The 20,319-nt window shown below is 44.4% G+C and overlaps 5 protein-coding genes across 5 annotated transcripts; 3 read left to right on the forward strand and 2 right to left on the reverse strand.

The window, feature by feature from the left end:
• Positions 1-605: 605 nt before the first annotated feature.
• On the forward strand, positions 606-5,466 carry LOC135485163 (uncharacterized). The gene is made up of 6 exons (XM_064766939.1): positions 606-699; positions 1,649-2,081; positions 2,273-2,401; positions 2,791-2,984; positions 3,459-3,515; positions 3,984-5,466. The coding sequence occupies exons 2-6, from the start codon at positions 1,658-1,660 to the stop codon at positions 4,131-4,133; spliced, it is 954 nt and encodes a 317-aa protein (XP_064623009.1). The 5' UTR covers positions 606-699; positions 1,649-1,657; the 3' UTR covers positions 4,134-5,466.
• A 362-nt stretch (positions 5,467-5,828) lies between these two features.
• LOC135485070 (uncharacterized) lies at positions 5,829-8,007 on the forward strand. The gene is made up of 4 exons (XM_064766799.1): positions 5,829-6,305; positions 6,848-7,030; positions 7,281-7,416; positions 7,698-8,007. The coding sequence occupies exons 1-4, from the start codon at positions 5,829-5,831 to the stop codon at positions 7,997-7,999; spliced, it is 1,098 nt and encodes a 365-aa protein (XP_064622869.1). The 3' UTR covers positions 8,000-8,007.
• A 228-nt stretch (positions 8,008-8,235) lies between these two features.
• LOC135484355 (leucine-rich repeat-containing protein 74B-like) lies at positions 8,236-13,624 on the reverse strand. Its single transcript, XM_064765725.1, has 11 exons — positions 13,466-13,624; positions 12,811-12,992; positions 12,598-12,705; positions 12,071-12,214; positions 11,814-11,895; positions 11,439-11,521; positions 10,387-10,581; positions 10,185-10,277; positions 9,706-9,829; positions 9,260-9,479; positions 8,236-8,669 (listed from the first exon to the last, which is right to left on the reverse strand). The coding sequence occupies exons 1-11, from the start codon at positions 13,575-13,577 to the stop codon at positions 8,288-8,290; spliced, it is 1,725 nt and encodes a 574-aa protein (XP_064621795.1). The 5' UTR covers positions 13,578-13,624; the 3' UTR covers positions 8,236-8,287.
• Positions 13,625-14,593: 969 nt separating this feature from the next.
• On the forward strand, positions 14,594-17,321 carry LOC135484362 (delta-type opioid receptor-like). The gene is made up of 3 exons (XM_064765742.1): positions 14,594-15,575; positions 15,978-16,195; positions 16,834-17,321. The coding sequence occupies exons 1-3, from the start codon at positions 15,301-15,303 to the stop codon at positions 17,319-17,321; spliced, it is 981 nt and encodes a 326-aa protein (XP_064621812.1). The 5' UTR covers positions 14,594-15,300.
• LOC135485165 (protein LEG1 homolog) lies at positions 16,428-20,249 on the reverse strand. Its single transcript, XM_064766947.1, has 3 exons — positions 18,931-20,249; positions 18,129-18,255; positions 16,428-17,514 (listed from the first exon to the last, which is right to left on the reverse strand). Exons 1-3 carry the CDS (start codon positions 19,789-19,791, stop codon positions 17,339-17,341), a joined length of 1,164 nt encoding a protein of 387 aa, XP_064623017.1. The 5' UTR covers positions 19,792-20,249; the 3' UTR covers positions 16,428-17,338.
• Positions 20,250-20,319: the final 70 nt, after the last annotated feature.

A 20,319-nucleotide genomic window follows, 5' to 3' on the forward strand; every position in this document is an offset into this window, starting at 1 on the left:
CCCCAAGTGCGCAAGATTAGCCTTTGGCGGAGACCTTGACGTTTCCACGTTCACTCATTGACCCCAGACGAAATGATAAAGCGCGAGTTTTTGACGCCGAAACTTCACAGAGTTTTCATAGTTTTGATATGTGAACTTAATCTCTGACGTGATATACATTTGTTACTGATTGCTGACACCTCTGTTAGGCCTCGCATTGGCATTTAGTTGCAACAGCGCCAACAACTCAGCCGCAGATCAGGCCATATACATATGATATACTGAGCGATTTGATGAGACAGAAAGACAAGTTCTCATTGTAAACAAGAACCTAGCCGCCGATAGACACATTTTTTCTATCTACATGTAGCTGAGAATAGCTAACCCTGACTAAAACCAACACAAGCTAATTTTGTCCCTCGGACATCAATCTCAGGGATCACCATCTCGTTCACATCAGTTACGGCATTTTCGTTCGAGTTGCCCCGTAGCGTCGAAATGTCGAACTAACCGCCTGGAAGCATGGATCGATATCCGCGCTAATGCAGTCGCCCACTCAATGCTAACAGAGCTAGCGACAAATCCACGATTCATGATTAATATATCTTTTCTCTGACGTCATAGAATAGCTTAGGAGGTCGCCATTTTACATCAGTCAGACTCTTTCTCAAAGGAAGGACATATCCATTTCAATTAGGGATACAGAAACATAAAAACAAGGTAGGTGGTTGTTAGTGTTCCTTTTCGGCAATATGAACTCTTGGTGTTTTACAAGAATCACTCTTTTTCTGTCAGTCACATCTATTAGATGGGAATTTTACATCCAGATTGTGACAATGACGCGCAACTGGCTATGTGACACTAGCCATATTGCAAACTAGTATAGGTAGCTTTTATATAGTCGCCAGCTGAACTGCTGACATTATTACAAATATTAATCATTACGTTTTCAATCAATTTATTGAATAGCCCATTCGTAAGTCAGTGAAAATGAAAAAAAAACACTTGAAAATTGCGAATGGGGGTGGGGGGGGGGGGGTAGACCGTTGTAGGGGTATGAGGAAATATCATTTTTGTGTCTACTGTTTGGAATTTTTAACACCCGCAACGCCCGTCAGGAAAAGATTGCTTGCTGTTTAAACGTCGGCGGAGTACTGGAGCATAAAGCTGGCTGTTCCTTTTCCTAAAACACGGACAACCATTGATAACAGATATTGTCTCAGTAACTACAGGATTAAGTTTATGGCATTCACATGACGTGCACTGTTATTTTCAAATGACACCGAGGACAGGAACAAATATCATCCATAGAATGTGGCCAAGTGATAGGCCTACAATGTACCGGTAACATGGTCATATGGAGTTACATAAAAGCGCATTGGTTTCAAGAGCTAAAGTAACGGCAGGCAAACAGTGTTCATTCTTCCCGTTGGTGGCGCCATTACTTGCTAATTACCATTGTGTTGATGCACCTGCTAATAATGTCAACCTGACACACGCCACCAGAGGTTGCCATAGCAACATTGCGGTTGATGACGGTGATATTGACATTCGCTCACTCAGATCTACGTTGCTTCCGGTAGCCAGTGGTTTGACTTGTCGAAATATGTACGAGGTTTCATCTTACCGCCATCAGATTTAATATTTATTGAGATGTGTTCATTTTCAGGTGCCTGTAATGAGCTACATCTATTTCTCTGCCTGCCTGGTCACCTTGGCGCTCATAGGGGGCGCCAGGGCGGACCCGGCCTACAGAGACATCCTGGACGGCATCTATCAGTACAGGAACCTCAGGAATGACGGGTACTTCGATACGATACCTGCCTTCGAGGAACTAGAGAAGGACAATGAACCTACAGATGCCATCCCAGACGATATGAGTTATTACCCTCAGTATGGCTGGGAGGGGGACCAGCCTGAGGAAGAGGACAATGACCTTGCCTCCATCGGGCTAGCCGACCCCTACGGATATGAAGAGGATGAAGAGGCACAGGCACAGGAAGACGACCAGCAGGGCCCGTTCCAGCTGAGGTCTACCAATGATCTCAGGGACCCCGAGCTGCTTGAGAATAGCGCACTCTGGGGGACGCATTACGTCTCAGGTAGGTTCAACCGTAAATCTATAAGGAATAACATATATCACAGTGTATATAAGTATTTGGATGTAAACATTTTTTGGCGTAGTAAGGTAATTAGATACACCCCATCTCCACTGTGCACACCTCGATCCACCAAGCATCTGTAAGTGGTGCTACCTGCTTGTTGATGAGATACACATGATTGTCCCTTCCAGGTGGCGCTGGTGAAGGTAAACAACACCTAAAGCCTAACGGAGAACAGAAGAACAAACAGGAAGTGAAGTCTGATGCTGCGCTACCAGCCTACTGCGAACCACCAAACCCATGCCCCAAGGGATACTCCGGTAAGCGAACACTACATGTAGTTAGGCTTTCGAGAGAGAATCGGAAGTATGAATGGGTTGGAAATTGATATACAGGCCAGCAGCCCAAGACTTCTCAGAGTGTCTCTATGTCGCAGGGGATGAGACTTCTTTGGCGTGGATGATTATGTCTTGAAATATATACGGCTAATCATCCGTTCCTACAAACTCACGTGTGTAACGCGGCGATAAATCAACTAACGTAACGCCACCATGGAACGGAGCTGTGCTGCTAAGATTAATCCATCAAAGTAGAGTATGGTAACACACGTGTGGTTCTTAACTGTCACCTACCAACAGTATCAACATCCAGTAACAGCGATGAACGACATTTTGTCGAGCAATATTTACAGGAACGTTTTGCTTTCCAGAGGACAAAAACTGCCAGAAAGACGTGAAGGACACAGCTGAGTTCAACCGACAGTTGATCAAGGAGAAACAGTCCAAGGGAGAATGTGCATGCGACAGTGAACATATGAAGAAATGTCCCCACAACAGACCAAATATCAACACCAAGTCCGACAGTGGAGACCTCGCAGCTTTACTCAAAAATAACGATTTTGGAGTGAGTGGATGTTTTGAGTTTCTTTTTTACGAATCTGCTTTCTCGGCTACAACGATGCCCCTCAAGCGGCCATCCGCCGGTTAATGTTGAAGCCTGCCATGGACATAATTGACCAGAACATGCGTACTTATAGGCATAGCCATCGCTGGGCTGCCTGTGCGCATGGGTTCTTTGATACCGTATTGACAAATTTTGGGTAACCTGAGCACAATTGTTGCATCTCCGTTATAATCCACGTCGCATGCTTGGTGTCCAATGCATCCATTGCATGCACCGCGCTTTCACCTGCCAGAGCTCTGCCACTAGCACCAGCAGTACATGTGTATGTCAAATGCCAATGATCTGGTTCAAGGCAAGATACATACATGTATAGTCTTCTCGCTTCCACATTTTTCATGCTTCTGCTTTTGTTATTGTTTCTACATGGCACCTTGTCCTTTTCCTGTGAAGGACATCTCTTCTCTACTTCCACAGGGCTCCAAGAGAAACAAACTCGTCGCCAAGAAAGCACCACATATGATCAGAAAAAGGGTAAGAGCACTACTGCTCCAGAGCACAATGTAGCATAAACTTATGGCGAACCTGATCCAAATTCAAATCATCATCAACATCAACATCATTTCGATATTATCATAACTTATAAAAACACAGGAGAGATTTCAAAAGGAGAACAAAGACGTCTCATGTCCTCCATCTTGTTTCTCCTCACTCAGGAACAGGTAACATTTTCGTAATCTTCACGTCGCAGTCCAATCAGAATCACTGTAACCTGCATCACCGAGGCAGTCATCGGAAAGCATCCAATCACAACGCTCAAAATTTAAACTTGCTGGCGGGTTGATGAGGAATAGCTGAGAATTCAATGGCTTGTCTAACTCTCTATTCATCTCATTTAGGGCTATTGGATACCTCCACATTTCATGTAGTTGCTGGTAGCTTAACACGATCCCTTGGTCAACGACAGAAGTAGTTTGACCAAGGTACCTCTTCTTCTTTCAGTATATAGCGGACGAAAAGAGGGCGCGCTATGGATATTACTGGAAGGGTCAAAAACTGCCAACAGTCGCCAAGAAGTCCCCTCAGAACATCGAGTATGATAAGTGGTGGCACCTGAAGGATGCCAAGGATAGTGAGATGCAGATGAAGTAATCTCGAGAAAACAAGCGGGAGGTCGCGGGTGAAACTATTGGAAAGAATGTGGTGTCAGGCACCCGTAGGCGTCCAACGTTGCTTTTGAAAGAGAGGTCTCGATGATTAACCACCGGCTGTGATGACGCGTAGGTCTGTTTTTACAAACACCGGTAATTTTACCATCAAACGGGGGTAAGCGTACCGACATCAACATTCAACGGCCACCAATGGCGTTTAGCAAAGATCTGCGCATGCTCGGTTCCAAAAATTTAAACTGAGCATTGTCATCACGCCATGTCAGCCATATTCTATCCAATAGTTGGCCAATCGTGATTATCTCTCACCGGTTGAGAGACGCATCACGGTGAATTATAAGAGTGTGATATCAAAATATGGATGTGATATTTAATGTTTAGTCAAAGTTGTCTCCTTGTTGGCCGGAATGTGCAATAATCATGAAAATGATAACCTTAGGCCTTGTTTTTATTGTTGTAACTTGAATGACGCGTAGCCGAATAACGAACAAACTTCCACGTCACTTTATAATCGGTGCTGTAACCCACCAGTTTGATTTTATGTCGTCCTGTACCACGTGACCGGAAGCTGTTCTCTCTGAGCAAACCGACACCAGTCTCACCAAAAGCTGCACTTGTGCTCAATATCACGGAAACTATTTAACATGAATCTCGACAACATCCTCACCACATTGCTTCAGCCGAGTCGGAGTAAACACTGTGTTTACCGTGATATTTTCTTGAACGTCCGATGAAATAACGGGACTTCCAAAACACACCAGCGATTTCTTTTTTGATCATCGAATTATTTAGAAATAAAATCTGTAAGTAGGCTGGAAGAATCATAAGCAGGCGACGGAGCAGTTTCCGATGACGTACTTCCGGTACCATTTGTTTATGTGAGTGATGGAACCAGCGGTCGTGCTACTTAAACTTGTACACATGGATGTTGTTGTTCACTTCTACTGTTGAATATGGCATCTTATTCAAAATTCAGCAAAATGACTACGCGTATTTTTGTAATGAACTTGTTTAATCAAAGGACCCGATGACCAGCGTTTTGGAAAGACGTTGAGATATGAATTTGAGATACCTCCGCATTCTTAGCCCACCGTTCTATTCAAGTCTTTCAAGATCTGCTTCAACTGCACACGCTTACAATGCACTTTAGTATTGCTTTATTGCACACATTTTGTCTCATGTTTTCTAAAGAATACGAAGAGATATCTTAATTGACGAACTAGCCGAACGAGTAACCCACCGACTCATGCTGTACTTTATGATGTAATATACATGTCGTTGATTTGTTATTGTGAAATACACTCAAATATACAAAATTACGAGCATTTGCTTTTTCACATTGAGGGGATCTTGCCTTTTCCGTCTCAAGACTGGCTTTCATTCGACCAACCCAATCTTATGCGATTGCCAACCTTGCTTGGAGGAAAGATCTTGCCGGCTCAGGAAGCCCAACATTTCCTGTATCACTGAGGCCTTTACCATTTGAGCTGTAGGGAGACCTTACCAGAACAGCGAGACATCACCACCAACGTGACAAAGATGTTCCATATTCATTAAATGACTCTTCGCCGCCGAATGACATTCACATCATGGTCAACAGATGGTAACAGCAATCTGTTCATAAACGTGTTAATGGGTTGGTAAGACAAGTCGAGTCAAACACTTTGGCAGCATCATGATGTCTCCATTCGTTGGGCTTGCGGCCTCAACCGCGAGGACACATCACATCTTCAGGCAAACCTTCCGTGCGCGAGGATTAGCTCACCTTGCTTGGAGGAAACATCTCGCCGGCTCAGAGAGCCCAACATTCCCTGTGTCACTGAGGCCTTTCCAGTTTGACCTTCCCCATGCCCTGCATCATCCGCCAGTTGTAAAAGCCGATCTAAAGAAGACCGGATCGCAGTTTAAGAATCGCCTGCTGGCGGCCGTGGACAAACACGGCGCTGTTTTAATCCGGGGCCTTCCGCTCAAAACCGGCGAGGAGTTCGCTCAGTTTTACTCCGGTTTTGATTTGAAGAGTATGGAGTATGTTGGCGGGGTTTCAAAAGGCAGGGATCCAGTGAAAGGAGACGTATTCTTATCGAGCCGGGATCCACCGAACTTTACCATCGAACCGCACCAGGAGATGTCATACAACGAGTCCTACCCAGACCTGGTAAGGTATCTGATGCGATGATTTCAAACGGCCTTACTTGCAGACCAGGTTCGATGCTTTTCTATGGGACATGTCAAGTTCTAAACTGAGTAAGGATAGGTTCCCACCGAGGGTGATCGCGAGACGGCTTTGTCATTTTGAGTTTTCGCAACACTTCACCAAAACCGAACCAACAAAAGCTTTTGCAATGCGATTCTGCATGCGCTGTGCGATTCATGCAAAACTGCATTCATTGGAATGCACGTTTCCACTCGACGACACGATTTCGCTGGAATTGCCCTGGGCATGCGTAATCGCTGAAACAAGTTCTTTTTGGGGAGATTGGTGGGCAAAGAGGAGTAAAAGAACAAAGCCGTTACCTGTGCGTTCTCGCAATCGCGTTCAGCGGAAACCTACCCTACCTGCAAATCCGTCACGATGTAACCCAGGGCCAAATCCTGGTAGATAGGTTGCCGATCATAGGTAGGTTAAGATCCTACATTCCAGACAACACTTGCAAAATTCTGACGAGAAAAGATTGTGAAAATGTGGGTTTTTTCCAGTTCTTTCTGTTCTGTGTGGTGCCGCCTGGTCCCGGATGTGGTGGTGAATCTGGCGTGACAGATGCCCGTGAGGTGGCGCGTAAACTTGACCCAGAAGTAGTTGAGAAGTTCAGACGTCTCGGTGTGAAATATCGCCAATATCTTCCGGATAGAGCTAAGGCGCACTACGTTGATTGGCAAGGGGTAAGAATCACCGATTTTGTATGACTTCAGTAGCTTAATTGGCAAAGATTCCAAGTAACTGTAATAAGAAAGCTCAGCCGGCAGGAAAATGACGATACCGGGAAACCACGCAAAGTGAAGGCTGCTTTTCGTACAAGTCGAGCCATGCCACAAGGACTTACTGCATCATAAATCTGGTGACCTCTTACTTGATCACCTGTAAATGGCCGCTTTGTGCTGATCAGCCATTAGGCCTGACCTTTCTTTTCAGAATCTAAGAACAGAGTCTAAGGCAGAGGCTGAGGACATCCTGAAGAAGGCTAACCATGATTTTGAATGGGACGAAGAGGGAGCTCTAGCTTATACGACAAAATGTCTGCCAGCTTTTAGAAAACACCCTCGAACAGGTACATGCCTTGCCAATTTCAGTCATTTCCTCTTCTTTGAATTCACTAACAGTCACCTCTACAGTGACGCGGCTCTCTCTGAATGTTGTCATTGTTCTCCGGAGCCCACAGTTACCTTCAGGTCAAGACTGTCCTGATATTTGAAAGTTTTCTTGGATGTAATCGATGGTCATTAGTTCCATCCGTCTTGTCGGGAGGTGCCACAATTACTTTCAAGTTAAGTTAGAATAGTTGCTGATATGTTTGTCAAAGTGAATGATGCATTCCGTATGCCATTTCAGGTGAGATGATATGGTTCAATCAAGTTTTCGTCTTGAATCCAGTGGCATTCCGGGTTCACCCGGACTATCAGGGATCCGACCTCCCGGACGAGAAGTTCCCAATCCAGTCATTCTACGGAGACGGTTCCCCGATTGAACTCGATGTTCTGCAGCACATTCGTGAGGTGACTTGGAAGTGTACCGTTGGCGAGCAGCTGAGGGTAGGGGAACTGTTGGTCTTGGACAATATGACCATGATGCACTCAAGGCTTGGCTTTACTGGGCCGAGGAAGTTTGTCGTAAGCCAAGCGCTCCTGCCATAGTTGGTTGGTTGGCAAAACCTAGCAGAAACGACTCGAGGACGGGGCGACTGGTAAGGAAGGAACCAACTCTATCTTTAAAAGGAATTCAACTGGTGGTTTACCTAACATGATTGTACAGTGCCTATACCAACTGTTCCATGAGACTTAGAAGTGCAATGTACAGCACAGTAAGGAAGGAAGACCAAGTAAATTATATATTTATCTGTATTGCACTGGCTACATTTCATATCAGGTTTTGGTGGAAAGAAATATGATTCTTAACTTATTTCTTCTAGAGGGTCCCATTTATTAGCTTTTCGAGCCTTTTTCGGACCTGTCTGACGAGGCCTTTCGCTTACTGTTCTTCTTGTGTTTTGCTGAATGACTGGTTGGCGGGGTTAAACGAGGCAATGAGGCAGACGACATAGTCCTTGCTTCCAGATCAAGGTACCTGGTCGCCATCGCGCTCTGTCTGCCTATATAAGGACCCGTGGCAATGGCTTGGCCAGTCATGCTACCAGTTGATTCCAGACTTCCGTTGCTTCCTTGCATGACTGCTTGGAGACGCCTTTCTTCCGGGATGTCCATGATGCGTGTTCTCTCCATCTTTCGTTTGATCTCCTCCACGTACTTCTTCCGCTCTTCTGAGCGTATTTCCATGGTAACGGATCTGACGCCAATCTTGATGTCGCTGCAAAGAATGTACGGTTGGCTATGTTTCGATTTTGAGGAATCTCTGTCTCAAACACTATCCACTCCCATTCTAAGTGCATATGTCACCTGAACAAATCGGCCTTATGCACCCTGCGGTTACTTCTGATTGGACGTCAGCAGGTTTCTAAATCATTAATGAATCTTTCTATGGGACGAAGATGAAATTGCGTGATCAATCTCCATGAATAAACTACATTCATTCGGGATGCTAACAACCGTTGACTCTGTGGTTCATTAATTAGCTGAAGACCATTTTACCATACTGGTGGGTTTCTCATACGTATATGCATGGTAGGAGCCAACAAGGCTTATGGGTGATGCCCCATGTAGCTTTAGTTTTCCCATCATTCCAGTGTTCGTCTTTGATAGATTGACAAAGCCTGTCGTGTTCAAAATAGGAGACACCGAGAGAACGATCTCTATCGGTATCTCGTTTTCCGTGCGAAAGCAATGCAACCGTTATCACCTTCTGACATTGCACAGGACATGTATACTTTTCACCCAATTAAGACTCATTAAGAATTCACATTGACAACATCTGAGTCAACTAAGAAATGTCACACTTACTGGTAGCTGATCTTCCCCGTATGGTCCTGAATGCTCTTCGCTGCCCTCATCATCTCCTGTTCCGTCATGGGCAAATAGCATTTCTTAATTCCCCGGATGAACTGGTCTATGGTTACCCTGTTCTCGCTGTCTGTATAAAATGTGCGGAACAGGTCCATCACGCGAATGCCTCTTTGATGAAGGTAGCGGAACAGCATCTTCAGGGGGTCGTCTTTCCGTCCTAAAAGGGAAAGTGTAAACCTATGTCATTCACCACTTTCCTCAGAGAAAAAGTGACCGCATATGAAATCATGAAATCATCAATATAAAGCTTGATGATAAGCCTGTGTAACTGTGTTATGCCGATGTACAGAGCATCGAGCGATCACCACATTCCGATCATGAGAGGAGAACGCATAGTGCAGGCTGGGTTTGGTTCGTAAGGAGATGCTGTTCTGTTTACTTACTTAGTCTCTTATTGGTCCCAAACACCTCGACCGTGTCGTGAACTTGAGCATGAACCAAGGTCATGCCTCGACCCGCCATGATCTTCTTCGCCTTCTCCATGATGGAGGAGTTTATAGGAATATCCTGGAAACAAACAGGGGCGGGGTTTGTTGAATAGCATGCCAACACGATGCTAAAATACTGTACAAATCGGTAGAGATGTTCAAACGAAATAGACATAACGTAAATGTTACGATCATCTAGATTTAGGCTCCGTGAAATCTGTATGGATTAGAGGAATGACACAAAGTATAAAGCTTCAAAATGGCCCGGCGGGAAACAAAGAACAAGGCATTCACTGCATGAAGGTAGGACGGGATACGAAAGACTGTCGTTGCTTCAACTAAGTTTGAGATTCCACATGTAAGAAGTACCTTGCGTTGAGCAGATCGTCAATATAGAAGATACAATGAACGAAGTTGGAGGTCGAGTCACTTACATCAAATCCAATATAGGCTAGAGCACTCGAGGGTGCACAGGCTGCATCCAGTAGGCGCTGACAACCAGACATCGTGATTGGGTTCAAACCAATCTGCAATAGATGCATACAGAACAATAACATTCAATCTTACCTCGCATCGCATTCAGAATTCGGGCTGAATTTGAAGTAAGTGTCGTATCTGATCCTCGGGCCTTCTTACCTTGAGTGTCTCGAGAGTGGTGTTCACCTTGAGACCACTCGCCACACACCTCACTCCCTCCCAGTGGATCCTATTGTTGGTGAGGTCAATGTCACGCAGACAGCGATTTGTCCGCAACATTTCCCCAAGTGCCACGCTTCCTTCAAAGCCGAGACCGTTCCAGGAGATGTCGAGATCCTTGAGACTGGAGTTGTGCTGAAGAGAAAAGAGATGGTTGTATTTCCAGCATGGAACACAGGTGCTAAACCACGTGCAAGAGGAGAGGAGATGGTCAGTTGAAAACGTCGACCACTTCATTTCACCTCTTCATCTTCTTCTAAGTGTTCGTCGACATCCTCAAATTCTTGGTCGATGGATGTGTCTTCTAGACATTTTGATCCTCCGGACAGGTCGTTCTCCACTTGGCTTCAAGCAGAGCGCAGTCCTGGAAGACGTGGCGTACGGTCTCTCCCACATAGGCACTGTGAAGAGTTTGCCACCCAGATTCTCTGCAGGTGGCTGTGGCGCAATCCAGTGTCCTGTACGAAGGCGGTAGATGATGATGGGGCTTTCCTTCCGCTCCAGGTTTTCAACCTCACCTCTGCGGTATGGAGCAGAGTTGCCCGCCAGCAATAGTCAGGTTGATTGTGGATCAATCTGATGTGCACTCCGGCTCTTCCGTTCCTGATAGCATCGGTGGCTGACCCTGATCTGTGAAACACCTTCTCTGAGCTTGATTCGGTTGCTTAGAAGCCCGTCAACTTTCACCCTTGCTGTCTTCTGAAGGATGTAGTTCTTGATACAGTTCGACATCATTTCCCCAACAACAAAGCTTCCTTCAAAGCCGAGCCCATTCCAGGAGATCTCGAGGTCCATTCGGCAAATGTTGTGATAGAGGAAAGGACAGGCAAGCGTGTACATGTTGAAAACGAAGCCTCGATAGCTACGCACTGTAGCCGGAAGAAATCGAATCTATTTACCTTGAGTGTCTTCCGCCATAAACAAGTGGAAAGACGAGTTTCTTTGACAATTGATAAGTTGACAATGGACCATTGGACTGTGAGCCTACTTACTGCTAGAGCCATACAGAGGGCAACCCCGCCCTTCTTCCTGATCTTATTCCAGCTGATGTTCAACCGTTCAAGGGACGAGCTACCTGGAACGAGGACGAACGCGTAGTGAAAGAGAAAAGGTCTTGTGCTTGTGTCCTGCTTGAATAACTGTGTACTTTATATGTGCATTATTGGGTGTTAGAGTGTTGAATTTGAGTTGGTATTTGCTGCATCTGTGGCTTTCGTGCATATTGAGTAATATTGCTTTATCACATCACTTCCAATGATTTGTTGGAAATTCGTTCCGCAATCTATTTTGACCAGAATATTAGGCGACAGGCTATCTTCTAATGAGTATTCTAAGATAACATTTTACTGCACAAAGATTGCTTTTACCTAAGACACTTGCCAAAGCCTTGGCTCCTTCTTCGCCGATGTCGTTGTGGCTGAGATCAATGAAGGATATGACGTGGTTGCCCTGAAATGTAAACATATTGTAGACGATCCAGCAAGTTACTATATCAGCGGAAAGGAAGTCCTTTCGAATGGTAAAGCTGAGTCAGGCAGGGAGAATGTAGTACTTAACCAAGGATTTTTAAGAGACATCGACCAATACGTGTTCAAGGAGTGGTGTTACGGTTTTACGCACTAACCTGCAGACCAAGTGCCAAGGACCTGACGTCACTGTCTCCTATCTTATTCTCTGATAGAGTCAGAGTAGACAGGCAAGTGTTCACACCCAGGGCCTCGCCGATCACTGCTGTACCCACTGATCCCAGATCGTTACCAGCGAGATTCTAAAGAAAATGCGACAAGGTCAGTGTAAAGCCATGCATATTACAGAAACAAGTCATGTTCTTAAAGATATTTTGTATCAGCTACACTTAAACATTATTACAACTGAATATACGGGAGGTGCTAGAACCTCAGTCTTATACATTACCTGATACATGTAGGAATCCATCTCGAAGTACCAATTTGCTGAATTCTGGCATTCAGAACTTTCGACCTCACTCCATCAGAGATCCATCTTTAGACACGTCTCTGTTGTTTGTATAACAGTACACACTTCATATTAGGATCGAATAAATCTTCTCAATTGTATCTTACTGTTCTAAACTTATGCATCGTTTTACCACTCCATGCTCGTCAAAGAGGGTTGGTTTCATCTTGTTCTTACCATATCAGTCATGTAATGGTTTTCCTTGAGCATGTCACCGATATGCGCGCCTCCTTCCCCGCCCAAACCCGTTTCCCGGAGGTCGAGGTACTCTATGCTGGCGTTATACTGAAAGCATCATATGATATGTATGTAAACCAAGTCCAAGAGGTTGGCCTGTACATGTTGGAAATATGCTATGCAAGAATGCGAGATGTGATGAGGAATACATACCGCCAGTCCCACAGCCAACGCCCTCGCATGGACCGGTCCCATGTTCCTGTAGCGAAGGTTAAGTTCATGCTCATGATCATTCAAGGCGTCGATCACTCTCCTCACGGGGTGGACGTCCAGGTTCTCACACGTTTGAATGTAGGCTCGAGCCCCCTTTGCCCCAGGCTTCTTGACGGGAGGTACTTAAGTAAGTTATAAGAAGATGAATCACATGTAGTGTCCCGTCAGGGAAGACAACTGATGTCAACATCTACTGTAACTGTATGAAATCATCGAAACCTTTGAGCCCTCTCTGATGGCACCATGTACAAGTAAACGCATTGACATAACCATTCCTTTGAAAGCTCTCAATGAGAACTTTCTGATAACACTATTTGTAATACTGTTGATATCACCGTTCTTTCGAAATCTCTCCTAAAGCACTTCCTGATAGTACGGTACCCTTTGTAAACCTACTAACATGACCATTCTTTGGAAAGCTCTCGATAAGCACTTTCTGATCATACCATTCGTAAATCTATTGACATCACCATTCTCTTCAAGTATAACGATTCATTTGGGCATTATTTTTCAAAAGATCACCAATCCTTGTGATCCCAAGGTTTCTTTGAAGAAAACGAATAAAATGGAAAGTCAAGCGAGAAGAAATACCTACTTGTGTCCTCAAGATCTGTGTCGTATGCATCATTATCAGACAGAGACATCTCTTTGAGACCAGAACCCGTTAGAGTTGTCTTCGAAGATGAAGTGACTTCAATATCCGTCATGATGACTTTTCTTACAAATCTATTACATCATTATTGTGTAACTAACACTCTTTGAATCTGCCATACTGCTTTGTATTCATGACTATCCTTTGGTGTTAGTATTGCCACCGAAACTTCTATCACTTTCAAATCCTTGTTGTGAGGTCGTCGAAAGATGCAGTGTTTATTACTTCATATCAGTAGAGACCACAATCCTAATAAGTAACTAGACTTAATGCTAGTCTATGTACCTAGGACACTCAATCGTGTGATGGCATCCTAATTTTCTTGGTTAATCAAGTCATCTTCGTTTTATCATTTATGCATGTATGGTATTTGCAGCATTGCTTTTTGCCGATTCATCTTACACGCAACCGTAACCCCCGAAGACGTTCACCCAGTTTATTTCATTACAGAAGAAGCAGTATTTCTATGAATTATTAATTTGATGCGTGGCTTATGGAAGTAAACATGAAAGTGACGCCTTACATACCAGGCTGTAAGTTATTTCCTGAAGAACCTACATGAGTGAACACCTTTACTAACGGATGCCGCCTCTATTGAACCAAATGATGTTGGTCTCGTGTCACACCTGTGGTAACCCATATTTCACTGTTTCCATACAATAGACCGCCAGAGAGACTATGTCATTCACGTATATATAAGACATACAAGTTTAAGTTCAATATGCGGTTATGCATAATATGAAACTTGATGATTTGTTCATTAAACCAAGCATACATTAATCTGTGCTTGATGAAACTGGATGACGCCGAGAAATAATGAATGATAAAAAAACCTATCAGCTTTGTCTGTGTGCAAGTTAGACGAGACTCGTGACCATCTATTACATGCACTGATCTGTTATCTTGGTTTTCGATTGTAATAATTAGGGAAAATAACGGTTGTTAACTCTTTATCAAACCTCGTCGAATATCGAAATATGTATTAGATGCGGCAAAGTAACCTGCCTGAGGCGGATTGAGAGATAAGTGGTCTGTGCCCGAATACTAAATGGTGTAATTATTGGAGCCAACCAGTAGACACGCTTTTCTTTGTCTGAGGAGTTCGGTTGGCAAAGGTTGTACCAAGGTTTCTCCATATTTCGCCATTTTTAACCATTACTGTTCTGCCTGCTTAGTGTACCAGTCTACTCTTCACTCCGGTTGGACCCCGATTGAATATTGAGATTGTGCACCTCAAGAATCTTGCGGTATGCTCATTATCTTGCACATCATCGACTCTTTGGTTCAACGAGAGACAGCGAAGCATCTGGATAAAGGCACAGGCATGATAAGAGCTTTACGAGTTCTCGTAAGATATTTGTTTTACGACAATGAATTTCACTAGAGAGCCAACTCGATATACATGTTTTCTGATGATTATGACTTGGAAATCATTCGGATACGTCACAGTAATCAATTTAGAATACCGAGGATAAAGTGAACAATCTCAAGGTAGAATAGTCTTGATCATCTAGAATTAGATTCTATTGTACAGAGTGTGACAGAAATGACCCATCCTCTCGCACGAGGAACATGACATTGCAGCGGTCTCCACCTGAACGACACGAGCAAAGTTGCCATTGATATGGCCGGGCTGCGGGGCTGGTGAAAGTTGGTCAAAGCGTTTGGAGAAGCACTTTTGCCTACATTTAAGAGAGTAATTGCAGAGCCGAAACCACACTGAGCCATCTCCCGTCTCAGGAACTCTGATTGTTTTCACGAAACGTTCAGTAGACGAAATGGCGACCAAGTTTCCAGAACCTGATGTGGCATTAATGGAATCAGTCCTGTTCTTCTTTACAAGGTATTTTTGGATGATCATAACGGTCTTCGGGGTACCAGGAAACGTCATATCGTTTGTGATCTGTCTTTTAAAAGATAACCGTCGGTTTTCGACGTGCATTTACATGGCTGGGTTGGCTGCTGTAGACAGTCTTCTCTTGATTACTAGAGTCGGAATGTCTACCAAACTCTTCTGGCTCAATGATGAACCTGTCACCGAATTCCAGTTTCAGTAAGTATTCCCACCAATCATGTGTTTGGCATTGACAAGCTACAGTGAGTTACTCGTTTGGCAGCGATTACGTGGAGGTCACCTTTCACATGTAACGTGTCACTCTTTACTTTTCTTGTGTGACATGAAGAACGAACAAGTCGTTTCCAAAGAGCGGGTTACATACGATTCATGATGTCACATTTCACCCCCATGTCGTGTTGTCAAGCTCACATGCAAGTAAGTTGACTCGTGATAGGAGAAACATGATAGATGACAACGTGAGTCCTACTAAACACCAACTTAGCAACTTAGGACCTTATTCCAGTCAGTAGCAAAATAGTGGCTTGATCGTCCAGTTAAAAGTAGTGGCAGGGCCTGATATATGAACTGGACTATCAAACCAACTTTTTTTTATTTTAGATGGGCTTATTACATCACGTACACGTCTGCTATTCTCTCGGGGCTGTTTCTTACCCTCATGTCAATAGATCGCTTGATAGCTGTCAGATTCCCACTCGCCGCTAAACAGAGATGTACCCCCAAGAGAGCCGCGCGGGCAATCATTGTCAGCGTCACCGTCGTCTCGGTGCTCAACATTCATATGTTCTTCTTCTTCAAGCAACAACAAGTGAACGGAGGTAAGCACATCAAATTAGTGTATATACTGCATTTCATATATGCATTTCTGTTTAACACATCAGCAACTGATCACGAAAATGTACTGAGAATAGGTTGAGCTGAAGTGATTTTTTTTTCAAACATATTTTGTTTATTCTATTTTAAAGGAGAAAATACATATTTGATACATTGGGATTCGGCAGAAGGCTCATAGCCTATGTAAAGCCGTCTCCCTTATATATTAAACTTTTACAGACAGGGATTAGACATTGTTTGAAGTGATACACTACATTTTGCCTCTTTCTACTCTTCAAGTAATGATTTGGGACTAACAATCACGCACTGTCCAATTAGAAGACACATTATATCATGTTTGTTCGGGTCCGAGGGAGCTATGGAACATCACCAACATCATCAGTCCCAAAACTTTTTTGACTTTGAAAATTTTTCAGAATTTTGAACTTATGAAAGGATGAGGGTTAGAAAAAATTTCTAAATCCAAATTTTTTTCTCACTTTTTTTCTTCTGCTTGATTGGCTAATAATACATCAGTAGAAAAAGAGGCAAATAAGCAGTTCCTTGACACCCAGATTGTTTATGTCTTTGATGTTACAAACGTACGAAAATTGAACTTTCTACTTTGATTCTTGTTATTCAGTGGGTTCACTTCTTCTAATCCTTGACATTCCTGGCTATCCCCACCTCATCACCTTTGTCGACATGTACCATCTCATCTGCGGAAGTGTGGCTCCATTCGTCATCATCGTCGGCAGTAATTTATGGATCATCGTGACCATTCGCGCAGCTTCCAGCAGACGAAAGGAAATGGGCGTGGCGGAAGATGTCGCAAAGACCCAGGGGAAGGAAACGCGGCATCTGACCCGGATGTTGATTCTCGTCTGCATTGCTTTTATCGTCACGTCGATTCCCTATCGTCTGTACACGATCGTTCTGTCCATCCCTTCTTTAAATCGTATGTACGATCTGGGGAACGTCTACTGGTTTATTCGTTACACCATGCAGCATTATATTCTACTTGATATCTGGCACTGGAATTACGGTATCAACTTCTATCTTTACTGCATCGGCGGAGGACGAAAGTTTCGCTCCGATGTCGAGCGACTGTTTTCATGTAGAAAACCATGATTATGTTGAAGTTACAGTCACGAAGAGGCCATATTGTCGTCACATGGGTAGATGACGATGTCCCTTGCGAGACGTGCTATCGCCAAAGGTATTATATAGGGATTTTCAACGAGATTGCGCATCAGATAACGCCCCTCTTTGCGGCCTTCTGCACTGCACATCGCCCGTTTCCAAACTCGAAGGATCAGACCACCTTGAAATAAAAGCATGTTATTTTCAAAACTATGTCAGTGGTTCAACTGCTGGGGGCGGTATTTGCCGCGGTGTTGGCCAGGCTCGTATGGTTGGGTTCCTGGAATTGTTCAGGTCTCGATCATAATTTTCGTGTTATTTTGCTTTCTTGATTTGGCCAGTCAATCAAAGGGATTGCAGTAGGTTAGATACCAAATGGAAATTTCCTTGAACTTAAATTGCTTTGTCTTTAGCACCAAATAGGAAAGTGATGATGGCGGGTACTGATGAGCGTGCCGTGGCCTTTACATTCTCCTCAAGTACCTCTCAGCGTGCCAGGAATCGGCCTAATAACCTACTGTAGAAGTTATTGAGTCCCCTGGGCATTCTGGGTTTGACGTGAACACCCTCTCTTAGATCTGTGCTTCTCTATGCGTCCGGCACAACCTCGCAGGAATGAAACGACCAATGACTCTGCATGATACTTGACTGAAATCTCATCGAAACAGGACCGCAGAGAATAGTCCTACTTTGACGAGAAGCTTTGTGATTGGTAATCGTTGTTGATTACTCTGGTACTGACCAATCAATGAGCTTCTTACTAAATAATAACGACTGCACCCACCAAATACGTACCGGAGAGGGCATTTGCTTTTCGGAAGATACCCATTGTAAAAATGGCTTTGTTCACGCTTTTAGTCAGATCAGGAATTGCCGGAGGTTTGTCGCCTGGCCACAGAAGACGGGGAGGAAGGTACAGTAGCTAAAACAGAAAAAGGATTGTACCCAAGTAACACAGGTCTCTCTCACCCCATCAATATCTCGAAATGATTTAACCGCTGTTGTACCAACGATGGCTGACACAACTAAATCAGATAGATGACATTTTTCGCCCTGCATTTTCATTATCTATGTACCCTCGCCCGTATTCAGAATTATGAGGTTTGTACAAAGTCAAGTGGCACATTTCAAAATTTCATGAATTTGTGCATCTCTTTCCATCAGCGATCTTAGTCTCAATGAGCCAACTTAATGTTGCTACTCTATTTGTTGTTTCGTCGCCAAAGGCCATCGCTTCTAAAACTGTGGCATCAATACGTTTTGCGCTGATTTTGGGCGATGACCAAGGCGGCCAATAAACGGCGTGGAATTATGTCACCGAAAAGGGCCAATCAACGTCCTGGAATACGAGAATGCGACCAAAAAGTGGCCAATCAACGACCTGATCTCACAGCGTGTCATCACGGCGGCCACTAAACAGCTAGAATAAGAGCATGTGGTTGAAAGATGGCCAATTAACGGTCTGGAATCAGCAGAGAATGTAACCCCGGCCATGGCGCCCGTCATCGGTGGGTAAGATCGTTGCAAGGGTCGCTTCATGCAAAATGCATCCCCAGGAGGATGGTCAGCTTACCAGTTAAAAATGCGTATTTCTTACCTGGAACACATTGGTTTGATTAAAGTTAGTCTGGAAGTGCGTGGCTGCTATGAACTCGACCATGGACCCCCAGTCTTGTCCAAACTTTTGCTCCGGCTCTGACATAAAACCAAGAGATGGTGCGGATCGTACAAGACCGTCTTCAATAGACGTGACGTGGGCCGCCCACATGAACTCCAACATCTTGTCTTCAAGCTGCGACATCTTTTCCTTGATAGAAATATCTCGTGTCTCAACCATTCCCACTGAGACATCGTCAGTTGTGTTTATAACGAAAGCGAAGAAGTCTGTCCATCTCTCTAAAGACGCCAATGAGGAACAGTTACTCACGCTCGTGCAATATCTTCCCGTCCGACTGGACGTTAGGCGTATCTGGTGTGGCCAATGTCTTGAATAAAGTCCCGCCTTTACTGATCCGAGGAAGGGTATGACTGAAAGGAAGTAATTCATGCTTGCCCACCAGCTGTTTTCGGAGATACAGAAGCTGCTGTTGAAGCCGCACTTGGTCGCATTGGTGAAGTCCCGAAGTCTGGATGTTGAATACTGCCAGCCGTGCTGTAGTGGCAACCCCCAGAGAATGTTGCCAGTGTTCCGAGGTCCGAAGCTCCTCATGAACGGCTCTGTTGCTGTTACCATGATCTTATAGATGGCCAGCCTCTGTCTGTAGTCCCAAGGATTGATGACCGTCACGTTATTGATGAGAGGAAAAGCGGACAGGTCGCTTGGAACCTTCTCCCACATCGGCGGTAACTTGGCGGTAACATCCCAAATGGCCGCATCATTAACAGATTCTGAGGGTATTGAAATGATATAGAAAGTCCAAAGTATTGAAATGATTCCAAGGAAGACAGCCGGGTGCATCGTCCCGTGGGCAGTAAATCAGCATCGGCTCGGAATGTCGGTATACATACAGTCTATTTGCTAGCCTTTCACAACACTGCGTCTCAGTTGTAATGAGATTCTTCCAAATCCACAAGTCAAATAGACCTATTACCAGGTGATTGGACTGATTGGGCATCTAATATCGCATACAGTCAGACAGACATATCACAAGATCAATGATTGAATTAGGTCAGTAAGGTCTGGCATGTCGCTCAATCACTGTCTGGACATTTTTTGCGATGTTTTAGAACATTTGAATTCGGTCCAAGGTCCTGACATTACTTGTCAATCAAAGTACATATCTTATGATGGATGGCTAGTCTGCTCATCACGTCACCTGATGATCACAGTGGTTATCAATGCTCATTAGTACACATGGTTGGAGTAAGGCCCTGCCTCCGCGAGGCCAATGCTGACAGTAGGATCAAGCAGGGACCTCTGGCCAGAGATTGGAACCACAACCGCGGCTACCATACGGTAGCACCATTCTCCTATTGGACTATGCTA

Source organism: Lineus longissimus, chromosome 3 (assembly GCF_910592395.1).
Source record: "Lineus longissimus chromosome 3, tnLinLong1.2, whole genome shotgun sequence".
Taxonomy (NCBI): domain Eukaryota; kingdom Metazoa; phylum Nemertea; class Pilidiophora; order Heteronemertea; family Lineidae; genus Lineus; species Lineus longissimus.

Excerpts from the sequence above, each read along its gene's own strand:
- LOC135485165 (XM_064766947.1), bottom strand. The coding sequence starts at position 19,791 with ATGCACCCGGCTGTCTTCCTTGGAATCATTTCAATACTTTGGACTTTC. Across the intron at positions 18,256-18,930 it reads ATCAAACCAATGTGTTCCAG|CTACTGTACCTTCCTCCCCG; the intron begins GTAAGAAATACG and ends TTTCTGTTTTAG. Across the intron at positions 17,515-18,128 it reads AAAAGCAAATGCCCTCTCCG|GTGGTCTGATCCTTCGAGTT; the intron begins GTACGTATTTGG and ends TTTTATTTCAAG.
- LOC135485163 (XM_064766939.1), top strand. The coding sequence starts at position 1,658 with ATGAGCTACATCTATTTCTCTGCCTGCCTGGTCACCTTGGCGCTCATA. Across the intron at positions 2,082-2,272 it reads GGGGACGCATTACGTCTCAG|GTGGCGCTGGTGAAGGTAAA; the intron begins GTAGGTTCAACC and ends TGTCCCTTCCAG. Across the intron at positions 3,516-3,983 it reads CACATATGATCAGAAAAAGG|TATATAGCGGACGAAAAGAG; the intron begins GTAAGAGCACTA and ends TTCTTCTTTCAG.
- LOC135484362 (XM_064765742.1), top strand. The coding sequence starts at position 15,301 with ATGGCGACCAAGTTTCCAGAACCTGATGTGGCATTAATGGAATCAGTC. Across the intron at positions 15,576-15,977 it reads GTCACCGAATTCCAGTTTCA|ATGGGCTTATTACATCACGT; the intron begins GTAAGTATTCCC and ends TTTTTATTTTAG. Across the intron at positions 16,196-16,833 it reads GCAACAACAAGTGAACGGAG|TGGGTTCACTTCTTCTAATC; the intron begins GTAAGCACATCA and ends CTTGTTATTCAG.
- LOC135485070 (XM_064766799.1), top strand. The coding sequence starts at position 5,829 with ATGTCTCCATTCGTTGGGCTTGCGGCCTCAACCGCGAGGACACATCAC. Across the intron at positions 6,306-6,847 it reads ACGAGTCCTACCCAGACCTG|TTCTTTCTGTTCTGTGTGGT; the intron begins GTAAGGTATCTG and ends GGTTTTTTCCAG. Across the intron at positions 7,417-7,697 it reads TAGAAAACACCCTCGAACAG|GTGAGATGATATGGTTCAAT; the intron begins GTACATGCCTTG and ends ATGCCATTTCAG.
- LOC135484355 (XM_064765725.1), bottom strand. The coding sequence starts at position 13,577 with ATGACGGATATTGAAGTCACTTCATCTTCGAAGACAACTCTAACGGGT. Across the intron at positions 12,993-13,465 it reads CACAGATCTTGAGGACACAA|TACCTCCCGTCAAGAAGCCT; the intron begins GTAGGTATTTCT and ends AACTTACTTAAG. Across the intron at positions 11,522-11,813 it reads GGCTTTGGCAAGTGTCTTAG|GTAGCTCGTCCCTTGAACGG; the intron begins GTAAAAGCAATC and ends TCCTCGTTCCAG.